At 43.0% G+C, this 22,165-nt stretch overlaps 1 protein-coding gene across 1 annotated transcript in view; it reads left to right on the top strand.

Moving 5' to 3' along the window:
* OAT (ornithine aminotransferase) overlaps window positions 1–22,165 on the top strand; it is a 31,152-nt gene that overhangs the window by 3,884 nt on the left and 5,103 nt on the right. Inside the window, exons 4-8 of the mRNA XM_029610607.1 lie at window positions 17,751–17,878; window positions 17,979–18,101; window positions 18,482–18,610; window positions 19,172–19,285; window positions 19,500–19,644. Of these exons, the coding sequence (XP_029466467.1) occupies window positions 17,751–17,878; window positions 17,979–18,101; window positions 18,482–18,610; window positions 19,172–19,285; window positions 19,500–19,644 (639 nt within the window). The remainder of the gene's footprint in view (window positions 1–17,750; window positions 17,879–17,978; window positions 18,102–18,481; window positions 18,611–19,171; window positions 19,286–19,499; window positions 19,645–22,165) is intronic.

Raw genomic sequence — 22,165 nt, 5'->3', positions numbered from 1 at the left:
ACATCGAACGGGGGATAGAGAACTTGTAACAGAAATGGAACAGTACAATATAATCAGAGGAGAGCAGTAAGTTACATTAAACAAGGACTATAAACTTGGAGGCTTTACAGCTTGGAAGTAAGTAGAATAAAAAGGCCCGAGAAGGGCAATAACTTAAACACAAAAGTTGCAATGGATTCAGATTAAACAGGAAAGAATATTATCTGAGGTATTAGGATAATCATAATAATAGGCAACATAAATAGTAGCATGGTTCCGTAGTTCGTGAATAGGTTGTTTGTCTATTGTGAGTCTGAAGGATCCGAGAAGGCTTGTTGGAACAGCCAAGTCTTAAGTTTTTTTTTGAATGTTAGTAGGCATGGTTCCAGCCTGAGGTCTGCGGGGAGGCTATTCCAGATGTTTGGACCTGCTAAAGAAAAAGCTCGGACCCTGGTCGAGATGAGGCGAATAGCTTTGGTTGGAGGGGATTGTAGCGCTCCTTTGTGGATTTCTCTAATTGGTCTGTTGGAAGTATGGAGTTTGAATTTGGATGTAAAAATATTGGCAAAGGTCTTGCAGTTGAGGCTTAAAACTCTTCCTAGACTGGTGCATGTAAACCAGACTAGATTTAAGGGTAGATGTTCTACATCCAACACTTGTGACCTATTTATCTTATATTTAGCAAAGAAGAAAGGTCTTTCTGGAACGGTTCTGCTGGATGCAGAAAAGGCCTTAGGCTCTCATGGGCTTTCTTGTTTGAGGTCTTGATGCACATCAGAATCCCAGGTAGATTAATCAGTTGGATTCTCGCAACGTATGAGACCAAGTGCGCGTATTGTCACTAATGGCTGCCTCCATTTTTTTTTTATATAGGTCGTGGTACTAGGCAAGGTTCCTTTTGTCCCCCTGTTGAGCTGCTGGCAGTTGCCATTAGGCAGCAATCAGACATTCATGGATTCTGAGTGGAGGTTGAGCTAAGAATTTCATTGTATGCAGACAATGTTCTGGTTTGTCTTGTCTGAGGCAATCTGGGCCTATGTGCTGGATCTTTTGAATTAAGTATGGAGCTTTTTCCTGTTACAAAGTCAATTTTAATAAGTTGGAATTGTTCCAGGTGGGTTGTAAGGTCATTGTTCCTGTATGCTTGATGGATTTCTGGGAAGCAAGTGATATATTCAAGTATTTAGGCGCATATATACCAAGAGATCTGCGGGATCTTTATTTAAAGAATTCTACTGGTCCTCTAGGGCAAATAAAGCAGACTTGCTGGCTTGACATGACTTGTCTAGTGGGCTGGAAGAATTAACTTTTTAAAAAAGAGTATCCCTGCCAAGCTTCTACATTTCCGCATGTGAGATACTGGTTACTGTCTTTGCTGATCTTCATAGTGCTATTGTTAAGTATATCGGACAGCATTGACCAGCCAGGATTCAGATGGATCACATGTGGCTGACTAAAAGGCTTTTCCTAATTTGTGGCTAGATTACTTAGTTTAAAAGCTTGGCTCATGGACTGCAGGTCTTTGACTGGTGATAGAAAAAGAGCAAGTTGAAGAGATTGGCTTGGCTATGCTCCCCTTTTTTGACTCCATGTTATCTGCATACATCTTGCAAGTTTGGAGGCAACTATTGAAATGTTTAGGTATGAGACAGCAGGGGGAGTACCAGTGACTGTCCTTGTATATGCAAATTCGTAGGCAGTAATATCTTTAAGGAATGGAAAACTAAGGGACTGATCTTCATTGTCCAGCTTTGGGATGACACTGGCTTTCAGATGTTTCAGGAGCTCAGAGGATATCACTCAGGTAGGCCCTCGGCAGATATTTTGATCTGACCAGGCTGCTGCCATCATTAAATAAACTGGAGGATTTTGACAGTTGTAGGCAATTTTTCTAAAGCTGTTGCTATACTATTATAGAGGTATTCTTGCTGATAAATGTGGCTTCTGTACACCGCAGCTTTTGATGTTTGGAATGATGACCTTGGATTAGAATTAGATTTCCAGACTTGTCTGTCTGGTCTTCTGCCTTTCATGCATCTGTTTTTATGCGTCGTGTAGCGCTTAAAATCTATGAAGTAACTGCACCTCTGTTTTCTGTACAAAACTTTCCTGATAAAAGCCCACATTGAGGACATTTGATGAGTCTGGCACCTCCTTGCATATGTGGTATTGTCAGGGGGGTTTGTACTTTTGGCTGGAGATTGCACAAGAGAACTGACATTTTTGGTGCTCCAATCTATCTTAGGCCTTTACTCTGAATCCTCAGCAGATGGGGATGGATCCTATATCCCCCTTGAAATTTAGGCCTTTAATGGGTTAGCTGTTGCTGGCTGCCTGTTCTACTATAGCTACTTTTTGGAAATGTAACCCTTGCCTGGATTATTGGCGTGTTCAGACCTAGAATATAGCTGACCTGGAAAAATTAAGGGTTAACATTCAAACTATAAACAAATATGGGGACCATTTCATGATGTAGCTTCCTTATACCAGGGTTTCTTTTGTGCTCTTTGTACTTGGTTGCATACTGCTCTCATGTGGATAATACTTGAATATGCTGCTTCTGGTTTTCAAACCTTCTCCTGTCTTATTCTGTGTTTTGTTAGTATCTTGCTTGCCTATGATTTGACTTCTAAGAAACTCCTAAAATAGCTTAAAAAATCTCATACCATATCAAAAGCTATATCTAACTGAACTAAAATCCTCAAAACACTTATGCATATTACATAAGAACATAAGAACTTGCCATGCTGGGTCAGACCAAGGGTCCATCAAGCCCAGCATCCTGTTTCCAACAGAGGCCAATCCAGGCCATAAGAACCTGGCAATTACATGTAAGAGTATCTACCAGAGACACTCATTCTGTACCAAGCTGCTTCCTAAGTAACAGGCCGATATACTAAAATCGTGGGAGAGCGGACGAGCGCCCGCTCTCTCCTGTGCGCGCAATACAGTATTTTAATTTATTAAAACTAGGGCCGGCGGTAAAAAGAGGCACTAGGGACACTAGCGCGTCCCTAGTGCCACTTTTTTTTTTGACAGGAGCGGCGGCTGTCAGCGGGTTTGAGTGTCCGGTTTTCGACCTGTGAGCCGCAGGCCTATTTCAAATTTTTTTTTTCTATTTTTTTTTTACTTTTTTTTAACTTTCGGGACCTCCGACTTAATATCGCTATGATATTAAGTCGAAGGGTGCACAGAAAAGCAGTTTTTACTGCTTTTCTGTGCACTTTCCCAGTGCCGAGAGAAATTAACGCCTACCTTTGGGTAGGTGCTAATATCTGAAAGCAAAATGTGGGCTTGGCTGCACATTTTACTTTCTGTATCGTGCAGGAATACCTAATAGGGCTATCAACATGCATTTGCATGTTGCGGGCTCTATTAGATTCGGGGGGGGTTGGACGCGCGTTTTGGACGTGCTATTATTCCTTACTGAATAAGGGGTAACGCTAGCGTGTCCAAAACGTGCGTCCAATCATGGGTTAACAGTGCGCTCGGCCAGAGCACACTGTACTGTATCGGCCTGTAAGTCTTCACTGGAGCTGCAGTCTTCTGCTACTCCTGAAGATGGCAGAGGCCAGTGGTAACATCTACAGAGCTTTCTTCAGTTTTTGACCATAGATCTTATTTTGGAAGCCCTGTGTTTAACTATTTTTTTTTTTGCATAATTAAATCCAAGCTTTACAATGAGGTATCTTCAACTTTTATATATCACTCATTCATACAAGACTCCAGGCTGGCTTAAACAGTAAACATAAAATACATAGTAAACATACAACATATTTTCAAACAAGCGTTTTACAAAGAAAACGGAGAATTGAAAAAAAGAAAGCCGGCAGCAGAACATCAGCTCACAGCACGTAGTTAAAATATGTAACCAGAGTTTACTGGCATTTTGTTAATTAGTATTACCCAATTTAATTCTAACGTTGTTATACATGCCTATCTGTAAACCGTTGTGGTGATATTTACTTAATGATGATATAGAAAAGATTTTAAATAAAATAAACATTAATATGAAACAAAACTATAAATAAAATACAAAAACATAATTCAACTTAAATTTATACTAAAAACCAAAATAAATCCACAGCAGTATAATAAAACTCCTAAAACTAAAGTCTGGGTTTGTTGGGTTTTTTTTTTTCTCCTGCCCCATTACCATGTAAACTCCTAGGAGGTTGAACTCTTGTCTTTCTCCTTGGCTTTCCGTGGATTATGCTTTCAAAGCAGTTTTGCAGATGTTTCTAGAGTAAAATAGAAACGATGGCAGAAAAGGACCAAATGATCCACCCATTCTGCCCAGCAAGGTTATGCTTATGCCAATACTTGCTGCCAGCTGTGCAGGCTATCCCCATGCTCACCACTTTCTGAGACTGTAAGTCAGGGCCCTTGGATGCTGTTTGAATCCAGTTTCCCTCCACCCTTGCTGTGGAAGCAGAGAGCAATGTTGGAGCTGCAGCAAAAGTATCAGGCTTAGTGATTAAGGGTAGTAAAAGCCGCATCACCAAGTTACCCCCATGTTTGTTCCCCAAACCATAAAAGTTGGGGCCCTCGGTTCTGCCTGAATCCGTTTCTCCTTTTCCCTCTGCCTTTGAAGCAGAGAGTAATGATGGAGCTGCATTAACAGTATCGAGGCTTATTTAAGAGTCGCAAGTTACCCCCATGCACTCTTTTCTTTGTTTCTTTGGATCCACAGTATTTATCCCATGCTCCTTTGAAGTCTTTCACTGTTTTTATCTTCCACCTCCTATGGAAGGGCGATCCAGGCATCCACCAGCTTTTCCTTGGTGAAATATTTACTGACATTGGTTCTGAGTCTTCCTCCCTGGAGTTTCATTTTGTGACCCCCTAGTTCAAGCCTTTTCTGCTGGAAAGGAAACATTAGAAGTTCATGCATCATTAAAACCTTTCAGATATCTGAAGGTCTGTATCCATCTCCCCTGCACCTCCTCTCCTCCAGGCTGCACATATTCAGACCCTTCAGCCTCTCATGTCTTCCCATGCTGACCTTAAATTTTGGTCTCCCTTCTCTGGACCGCCTCCATCCTGTCTCTATCTTTTTTGAGATACGGTCTCCAGAACTGAACCCAGTACTCCAGGTGAGGCCTCACCAAGGACCTGTACAAGGGGAAAATCACTTCCCTTTTCTTACTCGATATTCCTCTCTCTATGCAGCCCAGCATTCTTCTGGCTTTAGATATCTCCTTCTCACATTGCTTTTCCACCTTCAGATCTCCAGACACTGTCACCCCAAGATCCCTCTCCCAGACCATGCACATTAGTCCATATGGACTTAATCCTTGAGTGGCAGGGGCACAGGACATGCCTCTGCTGCTTGACCAGCCTGTACCCACTTACTCTTTCATGAATACAAATTGTCCATGATACAGCTCTTTGGGCTCCTATGTATTTTGCCTCTATAGCCATGGCTTTGCGTTGTCCCTACAGACCTGACTGAAATAGCATTTCTCTGACTTTGACACAAGTTGTGCACATTTTGTTCCCCCACTTATATGCTGTAAGTGCATAAGACTTGCAATACTGGGTCAGACCAAGGGTCCATCAAGCCCAGTATCCTGTTTCCAACAGTGGCCAATCCAGGCCACAAGTACTTGGCAGGATCCCAAGGGATAGAGAGATTCCCTGCTGCTTATCCCAAGAATAAGAAGTGGATTTCTGTAAATTAACCCTTTTAAAGCACAGCATTAATAGCTTTCATCTCATCCACATCCTCTAGCAATGAAATTCAAGAACTTAATTGTGCATAGAGTATAAAAATATTTTCTCTTGTGTTAAATATTTATTTATTTTTAATTTTTATATACCGAAATTCCTGTATTAGATACAAATCAATCCGGTTTACAGAGAAGGATAAGTTGCCCTGGTCTTAGACGCCAGACTGGGGCTTTTTACATGGAACAGTGAACAGAGAGTTTCCATACTCCATACAAAAACAAGTTAAATATTGAGTGTGAGTATAGCAGATTCATAAAAATATAACTTGAAAGTAAATACAATATTAACAACAATTAAATTCAAAATAACATTGGTTTGCAGGAAGAATTAACTTGATATAGAAGGACGGGGGTGTGGGGGGGGGCTGGAATGGATGAACTGCTGGGACGAACTCTCAGAGGGGTTAAATATATTACCTAGTAACTTCATTGTGTGTACCATAGTCCTTGTACTCTTTGAAAGAGAAAGCAACCAATTGTTTACTCATTCCACCACTCATTTTATGGACCTCTATCATATCTCCCCTCAGCCGTCTCTTCTCCAAGCTGAACAGCCCTAACCTCTCTAACCTTTCCTCATAGGGGAGCTGTTCCATCCCTTTTTAACCTTGGTCGCCCTTCTCTGTACCTTTTCTAATTCTGCTGTATCTTCCCTGAGATGCGGTGACCAGAGCTGCACACAATACTCAGGACAAGGTCGTACCATGGAGCGATAGAGACATTATGATATTCTCTTTTATTCTCCATTCCTTTCCTAATAATCCCCAGCATTCTGTTTGTGTATGATATATGAACACAAGATGAGGATGCACCATGGTGTGATACAGAGGCATTATGATATTCTCTGTTTTATTCTTCATTCCTTCCCTAATAATCCCCAGCATTCTGTTTGTGTATGATATATGAACACAAGATGAGGTTGCACCATGGAGTGATACAGAGACATTATGATATTCTCTGTTTTATTCTCCATTCCTTTCCTAATAATCCCCAGCATTCTGTGTGTGTATGATATATGAACACAAGATGAGGATGCACCATGGAGTGATACAGAGACATTATGATATTCTCTGTTTTATTCTCCATTCCTTTCCTAATAATCCCCAGCATTCTGTTTGTGTATGATATATGAACACAAGATGAGGATGCACCATGGAGTGATACAGAGACATTATGATATTCTCTGTTATATTCTCCATTCCTTTCCTAATAATCCCCAGCATTCTGTTTGTGTATGATATATGAATACAAGGTGAGGATGCACCATGGAGTGATACAGAGGCATTATGATATTCTCTGTTTTATTCTCCATTTCTTTCCTAATAATCCCCAGCATTCTGTTTGTGTATGATATATGAGCACAAGATGCGGATGCACCATGGAGTGATACAGAGACATTATGATATTCTCTGTTTTATTCTCCATTCCTTTCCTAATAATCCCCAGCATTCTGTGTGTGTATGATATATGAACACAAGATGAGGTTGCACCATGGAGTGATACAGAGGCATTATGATATTCTCTGTTTTATTCTTCATTCCTTCCCTAATAATCCCCAGCATTCTGTTTGTGTATGATATATGAGCACAAGATGAGGATGCACCATGGAGTGATACAGAGACATTATGATATTCTCTGTTTTATTCTCCATTCCTTTCCTAATAATCCCCAGCATTCTGTTTGTGTATGATATATGAACACAAGATGAGGTCGCACCATGGAGTGATACAGAGACATTATGATATTCTCTGTTTTATTCTCCATTCCTTTCCTAATAATCCCCAGCCTGCTATTTGCTTTCTTGGCTGCTGCTGCACACTGAGCAGAAGATTTCAACATATTATCAATTATTACACGTAGGTCCTTTTCCTGAGTGGTGACTTCTGATATGGAACCTTGCATTGTTGCTATAATTGGGTTTCTCTTCCCTAACTGCATCACTTTGCACTTGTCTACATTAAATTTCGTTTGCCATTTGCATGCCCAGTCTCCCAGTTATGCAAGGTCCTCTTGCAGTTTCTCACAATCCTCTTGTGATTTAACAACTTTAAATAATTTTGTCATCAGCAAATTTGCTCACCTCACTTCTTCCCATTTCCAGGTCATTTATAAATATATTAAAAAGCATCGGTCCCAGAACAGATCCCTGGGGGACTCCACTATTCACCTTTCTCCATTGGGAAAATTTACCATTTAGCCCTACTCTGTTTTCTCTCTTTTAACCAATTTGCAGTCCACAACAGGACACTGCCCCCAATCCTGTGACTTCTTACTTTCCTAAGAAATCTCTCATGAGGGACTCTATCAAATACTTTCTGGAAATCCAGATACACTATATCAACTGGAACACTTTTATCCACATTTGACCTAAAAAATAAAAGGTAGCTTGCTGGGACAAGACTTCTCTTGGTTTAAATCTATGCTGGCTTTGTCCCATTAAAGTATGTTCAGCAGTTTCTGTTCTTTATGATAGTCTATCATTTTGCATGGCACAGATGTCATTGGTTTGTAGCTTCTTGGATCACCCCTTGATCCTTTTTTTTAAAACTGAGGTCACATTGGCAACCCTCCAGTCTTCAAGTACCATAGATCACTTTAATGATAGTTTGTGAACCTGATATTAGTAATTTGTAAGTTCATTTTTCAGTTCTTTCAATTCTCTGGGATGTATGCCATCTGGCCCAAGAGATTTGCTACTCTTTAGTCTAATTTACCCTATTACATCTTCCAGGTACACTGAGATTTGTTTCAATTCTGCTGAATCATCACATTTGAATATTTCTAGCATGGGCATCTTTACCTCTTCATTTTTCTTCAAATGTGAAATGAAAGGCAGTCTGCACATCTTTGCACCAGAATAAGCTTAGACCGATTGGGTCTCCTCTATGAACTAATCAAACTGCTTGTGACTTCCCAGTTCAGCATGCATTGAGGTGGCGTTTCAGAAAGGCTTCTCTGATCTTCCAATTTCAGACCTGGAATTTAAGCAATAAACTAAGTCTAAAACTCTGAATAATGCCAAAACTTGTTATGCAGGGTTTTCAAAATATGATCTATGGTCAAAAACTGAAAAAAGCTCTGGAGACCATATTGGTGTTGGGCTCTGCCATCTTCAGAGGTATCAGGAGATTTAGTGAGTTCAGATACTCAATCTTTCTCAAATATGAGATTCAAAACTAAAATGCTAAAGTTGAGCAGATCAAAACTTGTTTTTACTTTTCAAAATCATATATCTGAGACGGTCACTTGATGCTTACACCCAAAATTGCAAAATGTTGGTGCAGGCAATTTTTCTTTTCATCTTAATTCAAAAAAGGCTTGCGATTCTACTAAAAAAATTTACTTTTAAGAGTGGACACAATCAGCAAGGGAAATGAGGAAGAGTAAAGCTGATTTCTGTAAGGAATATGTAGGAATATAGGACAGAACTCAGTGCCTATCCACATCGGCTTCGCTTTATAGTCCCATCCTCTGCCTGTCTGCACATTTCCAGAAATGTAGACCCTGTCCTTGTCTTCTGAGGAAAAAAAACTTAGATCACTTCCGAGCCGCCCCCTTTCACTCATCCAATGACCCCTCATTCGTTGCAGTGCAGGCATCTGCACATAGGACACTTAATCACCCAGAGCACTGGGGGAGAGGCCCTCAGTTTGCAGGGTTCCCAGGGCAAATGGCGTCGGTAATGTTTTCCATAGAACTCTCTGGAACGGGCAATGTAGAAATCCTCATTGTAACCCAGGTGAAAAGTCCGTATCTCTGCCGGGATTGTGTCTCCAGGAAGTGTTTTGCTCGTATCAGAAACCTGGCATTTTACAAAAGAAGGGGGAGAGACAGGTATGAGGAAAGGTAGTGCACCACTCACAAACATCTCATCCCTATCTACCAAAGCCTGCATCCTTAGGGAGTGATGTCCACGCCCTTCCCCAGAGATGTCGGCACAGTTGGCAGCTCCAGCATCCACCATCCCTGGCATCAGTGGCTCGGTACTACCGAGGCCTGCATTGGACAGACTCCATCGGGCTGTGCTGACGCTTCTCTCCCTGTCTCTGGTCCGGGAAGTGGCACTAACTCCAGCAAAGCATAACTTGGCAAATCTGTGGTGGCTTTGCACCAACACATCCCACCTACTCGCTGCTACGTGTACCACAGACTTGAGGTGTGCGAGCTGGTAGCAGCGGCATGTGATGTGGCTGCAGCAGATCAGGCTCCTGTCCCTGCTGTGCTGCTCCTGCTGGGAGATGGATGAAATGTACCCAAGGCCTGCATCTGGCCCTCTGGCCATAGTTTGCGGATCCCCAGTCTCCTTTCCAGTGATTTTATGTCTCTAACCTATCTCCCCTTCCCCCAAAGGCTGAAGGGATCATTTTTAGTCTTATCTGAGACCAGGAATCTCAGGAGAAAGGGATACAAATAGCTGGAGATAAACTTGCACATTACTAGTGATGGCTCAAGCAAACCTGAAGAATGAGAAGTCATAAAGAACAAGGATGTGATTAACAATTTCAAGTAATAGATGTTTGGAGAATTAGAAATCCTGTAGTTAAGGACAGTATAATCTTTCAAGTTCTAGCTGCTTCTCCTTTCTGGCAGCTATTTACAGTATTATCCCCCTACATATACACTTTACCCATATTCCCCAAAAACCTGGATGTCACACAGTTTATCATTCTTTTAAGAAGGCAAATCAGGAGGTGTAGCAGATATATTCACCTGATCCTATCTGTACTTTTATTTAAGGATGCACACATTCTACAGCTTCAAAAGCAGGAGTTGTCGGCACTCCTAACCACCCTTATACTAACTGGCAACTTCTCTACTCAACTCCTGCAACTGATGCTGAAGAACTTGATAAGGGGAATGGAACAGCTCCCCTATGAGGAAAGACTAAAGAGGTTAGGACTTTTCAGCTTGGAGAAGAGACTGAGGGGGGATATGATAGAGGTCTTTAAGATCATGAGAGGTCTAGAACGGGTACATGTGAATCTGTTATTTACTCTTCCGGATAATAGACTAGGGGGCATTCCATGAAGTTAGCATGTGGCACATTTAAGACTAATCGGAGAAAATTCTTTTTTACTCAACGCTCAAACTCTGGAATTTGTTGCCAGAGGATGTGGTTAGTGCGGTTAGGGTAGCTGGGTTCAAAAAAGGATTGGATAAGTTCTTGTAGGAGAAGTCCATTACCTGCTATTAAGTTCACTTAGAGAATAGCCTCTGCCATTAGCAATGGTTACATGGGATAGACTTAGTTTTTGGGTACTTGCCAGGTTCTTATGGCCTGGATTGGCCACTGTTGGAAACAGGATGCTGGGCTTGATGGACCCTTGGTCTGACCCAGTATGGCATGTTCTTATGTTAACTTCTGCAGCCTTAAATGAAATGTTCACCTGATCCTTTCTATCTTGATTTGCCTGTGTATGTTCTGGCTGTGTTGCCAGCTCCTCTCAATGACTATCTCCAGCATGCACTCTCTTCCTGAATAGCCTGTTGCTGTTTCAAGTGAATAATCAGCCTCCAATGCCTTTTATTTTTATATACAGACATTCAATCTGACATATCACATGAGTTCACATTCAGGGACTGTGGGCATTTCCCTATCCCCAGAGGGCTTACAATCTAAGTTTGTACCAGAGACAATGGAGGGTAAAGTGACTTTTAGCATAGACTTGTTTTACATTAAGACTTTGACATTTTATATTGATCTTTGTAACATTATGTAATTATACCTTGAATTTAGTAAGCGCTTACAGCTGAGTTTATAGCATTTTGCATGGCACCTTTGTAGTGTGCCTAGCAATTGGACTGGGGAGAGTTATTATAGATAAGAGGTAGAGCAAAAGGTTGGGACTTTGTATTAATTGGGTCGTTGGGGTTGACATAATATTGCACGGTTGTGTGGAGGATGTTGAGGGGGAAGTGTGTGCTGGTGGGTGAAGGGTGGTTGGATATGCTTTGTTGAAGAGCCATGTTTTCAGGTTCTTTTTCAATGATTGGGTAATGGGGTTGAGCCTGAGTTGGGGTGGTAGGCTGTTCCATAGTGTTGGACCTGCCACTGTTAGGGATCGGTCCCTTGTCGAGGTTAGGTGGGCCATTTTTGCTGATGGGGTTGGGATGAGTCCGGTGTTGGTGGATTGAAAGTGTATGGCAGGGCTTAGCCAGTTGAATTTATCGGTGTAAAGTGCTTTGTGTTTGAGTGATAGCACTTTGTGTTGAATCCTGTGTGGAATGGGTAGCCAGTGCAGGTGTTTGAGGATTGCTATGACGTATTCAGATCTGTTGGTGTTTGAGAGTGGTCTTTCCGCTGCATTTTGGAGGAGTTGTAGTGGTCTGAGAGAATTGGCTGGGAGGCCCAGGAGTAGTGTATTGCAATAGTCTTCCATAAGTGCTATCAGCTGATGTTATAAGCAGGTTGTTTATCATAGCATAATCTGTACAGGGCATGCGTCTGTGCCAGTTACTGCTGGTCAGACCAAGGGTCCTTCAAGCCCAGTGTCCTGTTTTCAACAGAGACCAATCCCGGCTGCAAGTACCTGGCAATTACCCAAACATTAGATGGATCACAAGCTACTATTGCTTATTAATTACCGTAATAGTTTATGATTTTATCCTCTAGGAACTTATCCAAACCTTTTTTAAACCCAGTTACACTAAGTGCTGTAACCAGTATAGATTATTTATAGTATATTTGAACAAAAACTATATCTTTTATGAAGACAGCACAGATATTTAACTATGCAGCCATGAGAAGCAAGAAATACTCTTAATATACACTGAAGCATTGAGTACCTAATGCAGTGTCTGCAGTGTGCTGGGAAGTGCGGCAGAGGTGTCCTATAAACCAGGTGATCCTAAGGGTAGATGTACCTAATGCATCTGCCGTGTGCTGGGAAGCGTGGCAGAGGGGTCCTATAAACCAGGTGATCCTAAGGGTAGATGTACCTAATGCAGCGTCTGCAGTGTGCTGGGAAGCATGGCAGAGGGGTCCTATAAACCAGGTGATCCTAAGGGTAGATGTACCTAATGCAGTGTCTGCAGTGTGCTGGGAAGTGCGGCAGAGGTGTCCTATAAACCAGGTGATCCTAAGGGTAGATGTACCTAATGCAGTGTCTGCAGTGTGCTGGGAAGCACGGCAGAGGGGTCCTATAAACCAGGTGATACTAAGGGTAAATGTGGAGCCAACCAAGGACCAGGGGAGTGAGATTCTCTCACCAGTGGTGTTGAAGGAGGCACTAGGAGAACACAATGAGGCTGGAGGGGACTCCTGCAGGTACTGTCTGTAGCTCATGCCAAGTAAACTTGCATAAATAGTCTTCCACCCTGCAATCAGAGAATCAAGTTTACTTAAGGAATAGCCACTGCTATTAATTGCATCAGTAGCATGGGATCTTCTTAGTGTTTGGGTAATTGCCAGGTTCTTGTGGCCTGGATTGGCCTCTGTTGGAAACAGGATGCTGGGCTTGATGGACCCTTGGTCTGACCCAGCATGGCAATTTCTTATGTTCTGACTTCAGTTCCCCCAGAGGCTTAGATTGAGAAGGCTCGTTCCCATTTGAGGTTGCTCTGATTCCCTTCTCTGCACTCACCTACCTACCTTCAACTCACAGCCTCCCTAAAACATCCATCATTTCACATCTTCCCCCCTCCTCTAACAATAGGAACAATATGACAGCAGGACTCCCAATCCCCATGCTACACCAGTCTCATCACTACTGGAAAAGCACTCACGGAACCAAGATCACGCTCTGGCAGGACGCTCATCCCAATTATGATCTCCCCTATCACACAATTTCTAGGCCTTGCATTATTCTCCTTATCACTCTTTAATGCTCAATCTCTCACCAGGAAAACACATATCCTCATCGATTTCCTCCTAGACACAAAACCAGACATCTGCGCCATAACAGAAACATGGCTTAAACCAACAGACACAGCCCTAATCAACCAACTCCCCACACATATCTCTACAATATCTTATCACTCCCCAGACAAAAGAAGAGGTGGAGGCCTTCTTATAGCGGCCAAGAAAGAACTGAAACTATCTCAAATCCCAGTCAAATCAGCCTCTAAACTGGAACTAGGCCTTTTCAAAACTGACCAACTACAAATACTCCTCATATACGCACCGCCAGGACTTCTCGAAATGGACGCTTCACCCACTGTGGAAAGCATCGCAAAATATATAAACCTGTACTCCCCAGCCCTAATTCTAGGGGATTTCAAGCTTCATGTTGATAGCACCCCCCTAACTACCAATTGTGAGGCATTTCTCTCTGCCCTATCGGCCATGGGCTTCATTCAAATTATCAATAAACCCACTCACAAAGCTGGCCACACCCTGGACCTCATTTTCATAAACTCCGGTCTCAAACATCCTCCCCTCCCAAATGCACTCCGGTCCCCTGGTCGGATCACGCCTTAATCACGACCAACTTCACAATGAATGAAAGCCTCACCAAGCACCCACTGCAAACCACTTTTCATTACAGAAGATCATGCGCCTCTGATACCATCAGTAATCTTCTGGTGGAAAAACTACCTCAACTAGACCTCTCGACACCCAACTCAGCCCTATCTTCATGGTAAAATATCACTGAGACAATAGCTAATAAAGTATGTCCACTAATAACAAAGAACATCAACTACACCTCACACAGAAAACCATGGTTCTCCAATGAGCTCCATAAACTCAAACAAAATCTCAGACAGAAAATAAATGGTGCAAGACCCCATGCCACAGCACACAATCTGCCTATAAATCTGCCCTCCACCTTTACAGAAACACTACCCTACGGACAAAAAGATTTCTACACTCGAATTCACAACCTTATATTTGACGCCAAAGCTCTATTCACCTACGTATCGGAACTCACACAAACCAGCACCCCACCCATTCCTAATGACCAGGCACAACCTCTTGACGTGCCTGTCCTCAAGCCCTACCGCTCCACCCAGCTCATATCAAGTCCCAAACAAGGGGTTAGCATTCAACTCCTTTGAACCCCCCTCTGCCTTGGAGATCGAATCTATAATAAATAAATTGAAACCATCTTCCCACCCATATTTATTTATTTATAATTTTTATATACTGATATTCCTATAAAGAATATAGATCACACCAGTTTACAATGGAACAAAACATTGGCTGGGAGGCGATACATTGAAACATGAACATTAACCTTATGACCAAATACCAACAAAATTACTACTAATGATACCAGACACTATCTCCAAACCTTTAGCTAATATCATAAACTGCTCATTATCTCAAGGAATCTTCCCAGACGACCTAAAACCCGCTTCTCTCAAACCACTCCTCAAGAAACCCAACCTAGACACTAGAGAACCTAACAACTTCCACCCTATTTCCAGTCTGCCATTCATAGCCAAGATCATGGAAAAGATAGTTAACAAACAACTCTCCGACTATCTCAAAGATCACAAAATACTACACCCATCCCAATACAGGTTTCGTAAAGCTCTAAGCACCGAAACCCTCCTCCTCTAACAGACCACCTTATCATGGGTATGGACAAAGGACAATCCTTCCTATTGATACTCCTCAACCTCTCAGCGGCTTTCGATACCGTTAACCGTTCCATCCTCATCGACAGACTAGCCGATATTGGGATATCGGGAACAGCCTTTAAATGGTTTGAATCTTTCCTCACAGAGGCTTCAAGGTCCGAATCGATAATAAAGAATCCCCCCGCATCAATTCATCACGAGGAGTCCCCCAAGGTTCCTCCTTATCCCCTACTCTCTTCAATATATACCTCCTTCCATTATGCCAACTACTAACAAACCTAAAATTAAAACACTATCTCTACGTGGACGACGTCCAAATCCTGATCCCTATATCTGAGTCTATTACAAAAACTCTCAAGTTCTGGGACGGCTGCCTCCAAGAAATCAACTCCCTCCTCACTAATCTAAACTTAATACTCAACCCAGACAAAACCGAACTCATCATTTCTCCCGATGACAGCGATACTTCACCAATACAAACACCCAATCCCCTGGTCTCCCACGCAAGAGACCTGGGAGTATTAATAGATAACCGTCTAAATCTAAAAAAAATTCATCAAACTACTAAAGACTGCTTCTATAAACTGCAGGTACTAAAAAGAATCAAACCATTGCTGCACTTCAATGATTTCAGATCAGTGCTCCAGGCAGTTTTATTCTCCAAAATAGATTACTGCAACTCTATCTTGCTAGGTCTCCCAGCCTCATCTACCAAACCGTTACAGATGCTTCAAAATGCGGAAGCCAGAATCCTAACACACACCTGCAGAAGAGACCACATCACACCCATTCTCAGAAATTTGCACTGGCTACCAATCAGCTTCAGAATTTTACACAAGTCCCTCACCATCATCCATAAAACCATTCACAACCAAGCCCCTTTGGATCTTAAACTACCTATCAGACTCCACAATTCCTCCAGACCGATCAGAGAAGCCTACAGAGGATCCCTGCATGCCCCCCCCCAACAAAATCCACCCACCATCTAACCACCAGAGAACGGGCCTTTTCCACAGCGGGACCAACCATCTGGAACTCCATCCCACCAGAGCTCGGACAAGAACCTTGCCTGCTGACTTTTAGAAAGGCTCAAGACATGGTTGTTTAAACAGGCCTTTCCATAAACCATAGAGCTCCCTCGGCAACTAAGATCGATTACTCAACAATTTGTAAATATTTTGATACAGTTATCCAGTTACTGTCTGCTTTATTTTCCTCTTCCCAGTTATGGCACCCCTGTTCATTGTAACTTATGTCTTCTCTATACCATGTTAATAGTTAGGTTTCAACCCTGTATTTGTAAACCGACATATCTATCATGAATGCCGGTATAAAAAAGCACTAAATAAATTTTAGGAGAGGGGATGGATTCCAGCTTTCTGTTCTGTCCCGGGCTTGTTTCATAGGTCTCTCTTCATGCAGTAGTCCAGGCATTAGTAATATCGATATCTTGATGTGGGGCTGCCAGAGCAATGCCCTACAGAGATTACAAGTAACAGAGGTTTGGTGCCTGCCTCTTGTACCTCACTGGCAGCTCCTTTCTCCTACTTTTCAATAGCTTGCTCTGGTTCCCTGTTTTCACTCTGTTCAAACTTCTTGCATTATCTGGACCCAGCATATCTGAGACTGGGAATCGAAGATGTTCCAGGAGATTTTGAAGGCTTCATGGTTCAGTGCCTCTGGGAATAGGGAAATACCTACAGTGCCTGAATTGCTGAAAAGTGGAATATGAATTAAACACCCGTAACGCTGTTCCCAGGTTTTGGAATACCCTCCCGAAGAGCTGAGGGCATTGGGCAATCTTTGCAAGTCAGGAAATCTAAATGTATTTGTGGAATTTAGTCCAAGCTAGCGAAGTGCTGTGTTTAATCAAGTGGATTTAGCTCTCTGGTCAGGGAGCTTCTGGATTGTCGTTGGTGGAGTATTAGGAAGATACTGCATAGATGTGTGCAGTTTTGCTGTCTGGATTTATTTTATTGTGGTTATGTTAACCATATGGACAGACAAGAACTCGCCTTGAGTGCTGTGCAGAAAATGTCGGGAGATAAATATGCTACAAACTTTTAAAACTTTATTCATGTAGGGTTGTAAACTGTCTTTTCAATTACCAACAAATAGTTTGCATATTTTTTGGGCAAAAACCCTATTGCTGTTCCACATGCTCAAATGGTTTCTCTCGAATAAACAAACAGACTTAATCCAAATTAGATTGAGGTGCAGTCTGGGGTGAAACACCACAGCTTCTAAGTTATAGGAAGGACACAAGGTGGGAGGCATCTTATAGACCAATGGATGGATGAGCTTTCCAGGGCAGAGTCCTCCTCGGATGCCGCAATAAATTGCTTAACTCTAAGACGCCACTCGCCTCTTGTGGATTTTGCTGCCCCAGATCTTGTCCTCATTCTCCTCCCCTCTGCGTTTAATGTGTCCTGTTTGCAGCAGCAGATGGTGCATCATGTCTGACAATTGCTCGGTATTTTGTATAAATGTTAAGTGTTATAATCTTCTCTTCAGCTGGCAACTTCTGGGGTAGAACGCTATCTGCCATCTCCAGCTCAACAGATCCAAACAGCTACGAGGGTTTTGGACCATTCATGCCGGGGTTTGAGATTATTCCATACAATGATCTTCCAGCTCTTGAGGTACAGCTCTCGTTAGAGAATAGAAATGCTCTTGGTCATATCTTATATCCTCTCTGGCTAGCTTTTTCAAACCATTTATAATTCCATAATGTCTTTGCAGCGAGCTCTACAGGATCCAGATGTGGCAGCGTTTATGGTGGAGCCAATCCAGGGTGAAGCAGGAGTCATCGTACCTGATGAAGGCTACCTGACAGGTGTACGAGAGCTGTGCACCATGCACAATGTAAGCAGTCTCCTTCCTGCACGCCTCCCATGCGCCATGCAAGCAGTCTCCTTCCTGCACGCCTCCCATGCGCCATGCAAGCCGCCATGCAAGCCGTCTCCTTCCTGCACGCCTCCCATGCGCAATGCAAGCCGTCTCCTTCCTGCAAGCCTCCCGTGCGCCATGCAAGCCTCACATGCGCCATGCAAGCAGACGCCTCCCGTGCGCCATGCGAGCTGTCTCCTTCCTGCACGCCTCCCGTGCGCCATGCGAGCCGTCTCCTTCCTGCACGCCTCCCATGCGCCATGCAAGCCACACTACGACACATCTTCATCAGCCAAGAAGTCATTTTTACTCTCGCACGCTGTACTAAATGAGCTCTCACCCATTCATGCTACCAGATACTCCTCATCGCTGACGAAGTGCAGACTGGGCTGGCCAGAACCGGGAAGCTGTTGGCAGCTGAGCATGAAAATGTGCGTCCTGACATAGTGATGCTTGGGAAGGCGCTCTCGGGGGGCACATACCCCGTAAGTATCCTCACCTCTCCCCCTGGGCAGTTTACAGCAGAACTGCTGTGTTAATAGTGAGATTGTCTGATTCTTGGGAAGTGGGGATGTTTTATTTACATTTTGAAGTTTCCTACATTAAATAGTGGGCTCTAGGCAGCTTACAGCAACCTTTGCAGTCAAAATGGGGGCGTTAGTATGTGATTGGGTGAATATGTCAAGGCTCCTCAGCTCAACTTTTAAGAGTGTGGGATTTGTGGGAGGGAGGCATCTGTAGATTGCATTATTCTTTCTGTATTGACAGTAGTTTATCTCCAGGGAGTTTGAAACCTGTAAAGCAGGTAGCACACGATCCTCTTAATGAAGGTGAAATGGTTCTAAAGTAGGGGCCACCAAATCTGGAGCCTGAAGGTCACAAAGCAGTTTAGGTTTCAGCTCTTACAATGAATCTGAGAGGTTTGCAGTGGAGGCAGGGCATGGAAACCTCATGCATACTCCTGGGTGGCCCTCTGTGAGCAGATCTGGAGGGCCCGGGTGTAGAGAGAGAGACCAGGAATGACTGTTCAGGGCTGTCTCGTTTAGGTGTCTGCAGTACTCTGTGATGACGAAATCATGCTAACTATTAAACCGGGGCAGCACGGATCGACGTACGGTGGAAACCCCCTGGCGTGTCGTGTGGCTTTGGCGGCCCTTGAGGTGGGTAACGTTCTCATCTTACCTCTGTCACCCTTGATGTGGTTTGAAGGGGCCCTGTGAATGTTGAAATCTTGGGAATCTGTGAGGGATGTCTGGGCAGGGGGTACATTGTGCTGGTGATGAGGGCATAACTGTGGGGAGAGGGTTAATTGTTACAGGGGATGAGGGAGAAAGCTGGGGAGAGGAGACATGATTGATCCATGTTTCGTTACAGGTTATAGAGGAGGAAAAACTGTGTGAGAATGCAGAATACATGGGGCAGCGGCTGAGAGCCGAACTTATGAAGACGCCATCGGATATTGTGACGGGAGTAAGAGGAAAAGGATTATTGAATGCTATCGTGATTAAGGAAACAAAAGGTGTGTGACGTTCCTGGCTTTCCATACTTCTGTGCTAGCGTGCAGGCTGCACCGTACAAGCCTGTGTGACTTGAGAGAAATCAGGCCAGCAGCTTAAGGTGTGAGCAATAAGCATTTCAGCTCAGCATTGGCCTGAGGCAATGTTTCAGGCACTTGTGGCGGCGAGGTCAGGAAGTTTGTCAGTTTAGCTGCCTTGTAGGATGGAGGAGATCATTTATAAATATATTGAAAAGTAAGGGTCCCAATACAGATCCCTGAGGCACTCCACCTTTGTCCCGCTTTTAGCAAAAGCCCAGGGAAACTACCTTGAAACTTTTTTCTACAATCTAGTTCAAGGCCCTTAGGTCTAGGATGGAATGGAGTCGTCCTGAATCCCCACCCTATTTGTCCTGGTGATACGAGATTAGCTGCCCTTGTAGTACCTCTTCATGCATAGAGGGCAATTTGGCAGGACATCCAATAGATTTAATTGGTACCCTTGGCAAATGGACAAAACCTGGTCTGAGGTTACACTGGGCTACTGGTTCATAAACTGCAGCCTGCCCCTGACTGGAGGGTTCATTGTCCCGGTATGGGCAACTGGCTTATGCTTCCTATGGCCCAGTCAAAACCCAAAGCCATCACGGAAAGATTAAACCATTTCTTTGCTTCAGTGTTTACTGAAGAGCATGTTGGCGATAACTTTCTCTGGAATGGGTTTCATGGGTAATGATTTATTTAGAACTTTTTATATACCGGCATTAGTATGCAAACATCATGCCGGTTTACATCATAACTAACAGACTGACCCAAATCACGGTGAACCTAGAAGATGTGGTAGGCCTGATTGACAAATTGAAGAGTAGTAAATCACCTGGACCGGATGGTATACACCCCAGAGTTCTGAAGGAACTAAAAAATGAAATTTCAGATCTATTAGTAAAAATTTGTAACTTATCATTAAAATCATCCATTGTACTTGAAGACTGGAGGATAGCAAATGTAACCCCCATATTTAAAAAGGGCTCCAGGGGTGATCCAGGAAACTGCAGACGGGTTAGCCTGACTTCAGTGCCAGGAAAAATAGTGGAAAGTGTTCTAAAGATCAAAATCACAGAACATATAGAAAGACATGGTTTAATGGAACAAAGTCAGCATGGCTTTACCCAAGGCAAGTCTTGCCTCACAAATCTGCTTCACTTTTTTGAAGGAGTTAATAAACATGTGGATAAAGGTGAACCGGTAGATGTAGTATACTTGGATTTTCAGAAGGCGTTTGACAAAGTTCCTCATGAGAGGCTTCTAGGAAAAGTAAAAAGTCATGGGATAGGTGGCGATGTCCTTTCGTGGATTACAAACTGGCTAAAAGACAGGAAACAGAGAGTAGGATTAAATGGGCAATTTTCTCAGTGGAAGGGAGTGGGCAGTAGAGTGCCTCAGGGATCTGTATTGGGACCCTTACTGTTCAATATATTTATAAATGATCTGGAAAGAAATACGACGAGTGAGATAATCAAATTTGCAGATGACACAAAATTGTTCAGAGTAGTTAAATCACAAGCAGATTGTGATAAATTGCAGGAAGACCTTGTGAGACTGGAAAATTGGGCATCAAAATGGCAGCGCATTGTATTCAAACAAGGATACAGAGAAGGTACACTAACACTTCGGCCACAAGAAAATCCTGCTTAACAGCCATTTATACCTTCAGAGTTTGAAAGAAAAAGGCCATTCACAATCAGAAATGGCAACAGCGAATAGTGAGAGGAGATTAATTTTTCTGTCACTACTGGATTTTGCTTCTTTAAAGGGAGGCAACAGGAGGACGTTATTTGTGTCTAACTTATATTTGAAGATTACTAGGAGATTCTCTGGTAAAGTGTCATTCGTCAGCTGGTTCCAGTAACATCTGGAAAAAGGTTTACACAAAGAATCTGCTTATTAAACTGCTATTGAGTTAAAGCTCCATCTTTAATCCACGGTTAAAGGAGAGGACTCAAGACTTATCTGCTGGTCATCTTGGTTTATATTCAGAGCTAAGAAAATTAAGAGTTCTTATTAATATTTATATGAACATCTGTTATCCTGTGCTAAGATAATTCCTGTTTGAAAATAAAATCAGTTTTGAAGTATCTTGAATGCTCTAAAGGTTTTCCTCTGGCTACATTCACGTTTTGCATTTGTAATTTGGATTCTGCCTTCCCCCGTACCCCTGGGGGATGTGCTGGGTGTGTTTTGGATCCATTTTAAGAGAGACTCAGTTGGAAAGAGTTTTCTGCTCTTCCCTTCATAGGGTGACCTCTAACATCTGAAATCCCATTTTCACCCTCACCTTAGCCTCTGTGCTGGAAGGGTGGGAGGTTGGATGTGCAAGACGACCACAAAATGTTCTGATCCAGAGTATCAAATGCTGAGGAAAGATGAAGGAAAAACCCCTCTGTGGCTTGTATGCAGCCTGGATGTGTGAGGGGGGGGGTGCGGCTTGGGTGTGTGAGGGGGGGGGTTTGCAGCCTGGGTGTGTGGGGGGGGGGGTATGCAGCCT

The sequence above is a fragment of the Rhinatrema bivittatum genome, chromosome 7 (genome assembly GCF_901001135.1).
Source record: "Rhinatrema bivittatum chromosome 7, aRhiBiv1.1, whole genome shotgun sequence".
Lineage (NCBI taxonomy): Eukaryota > Metazoa > Chordata > Amphibia > Gymnophiona > Rhinatrematidae > Rhinatrema > Rhinatrema bivittatum.
This window is presented reverse-complemented; position numbering and strand designations above follow the sequence as displayed.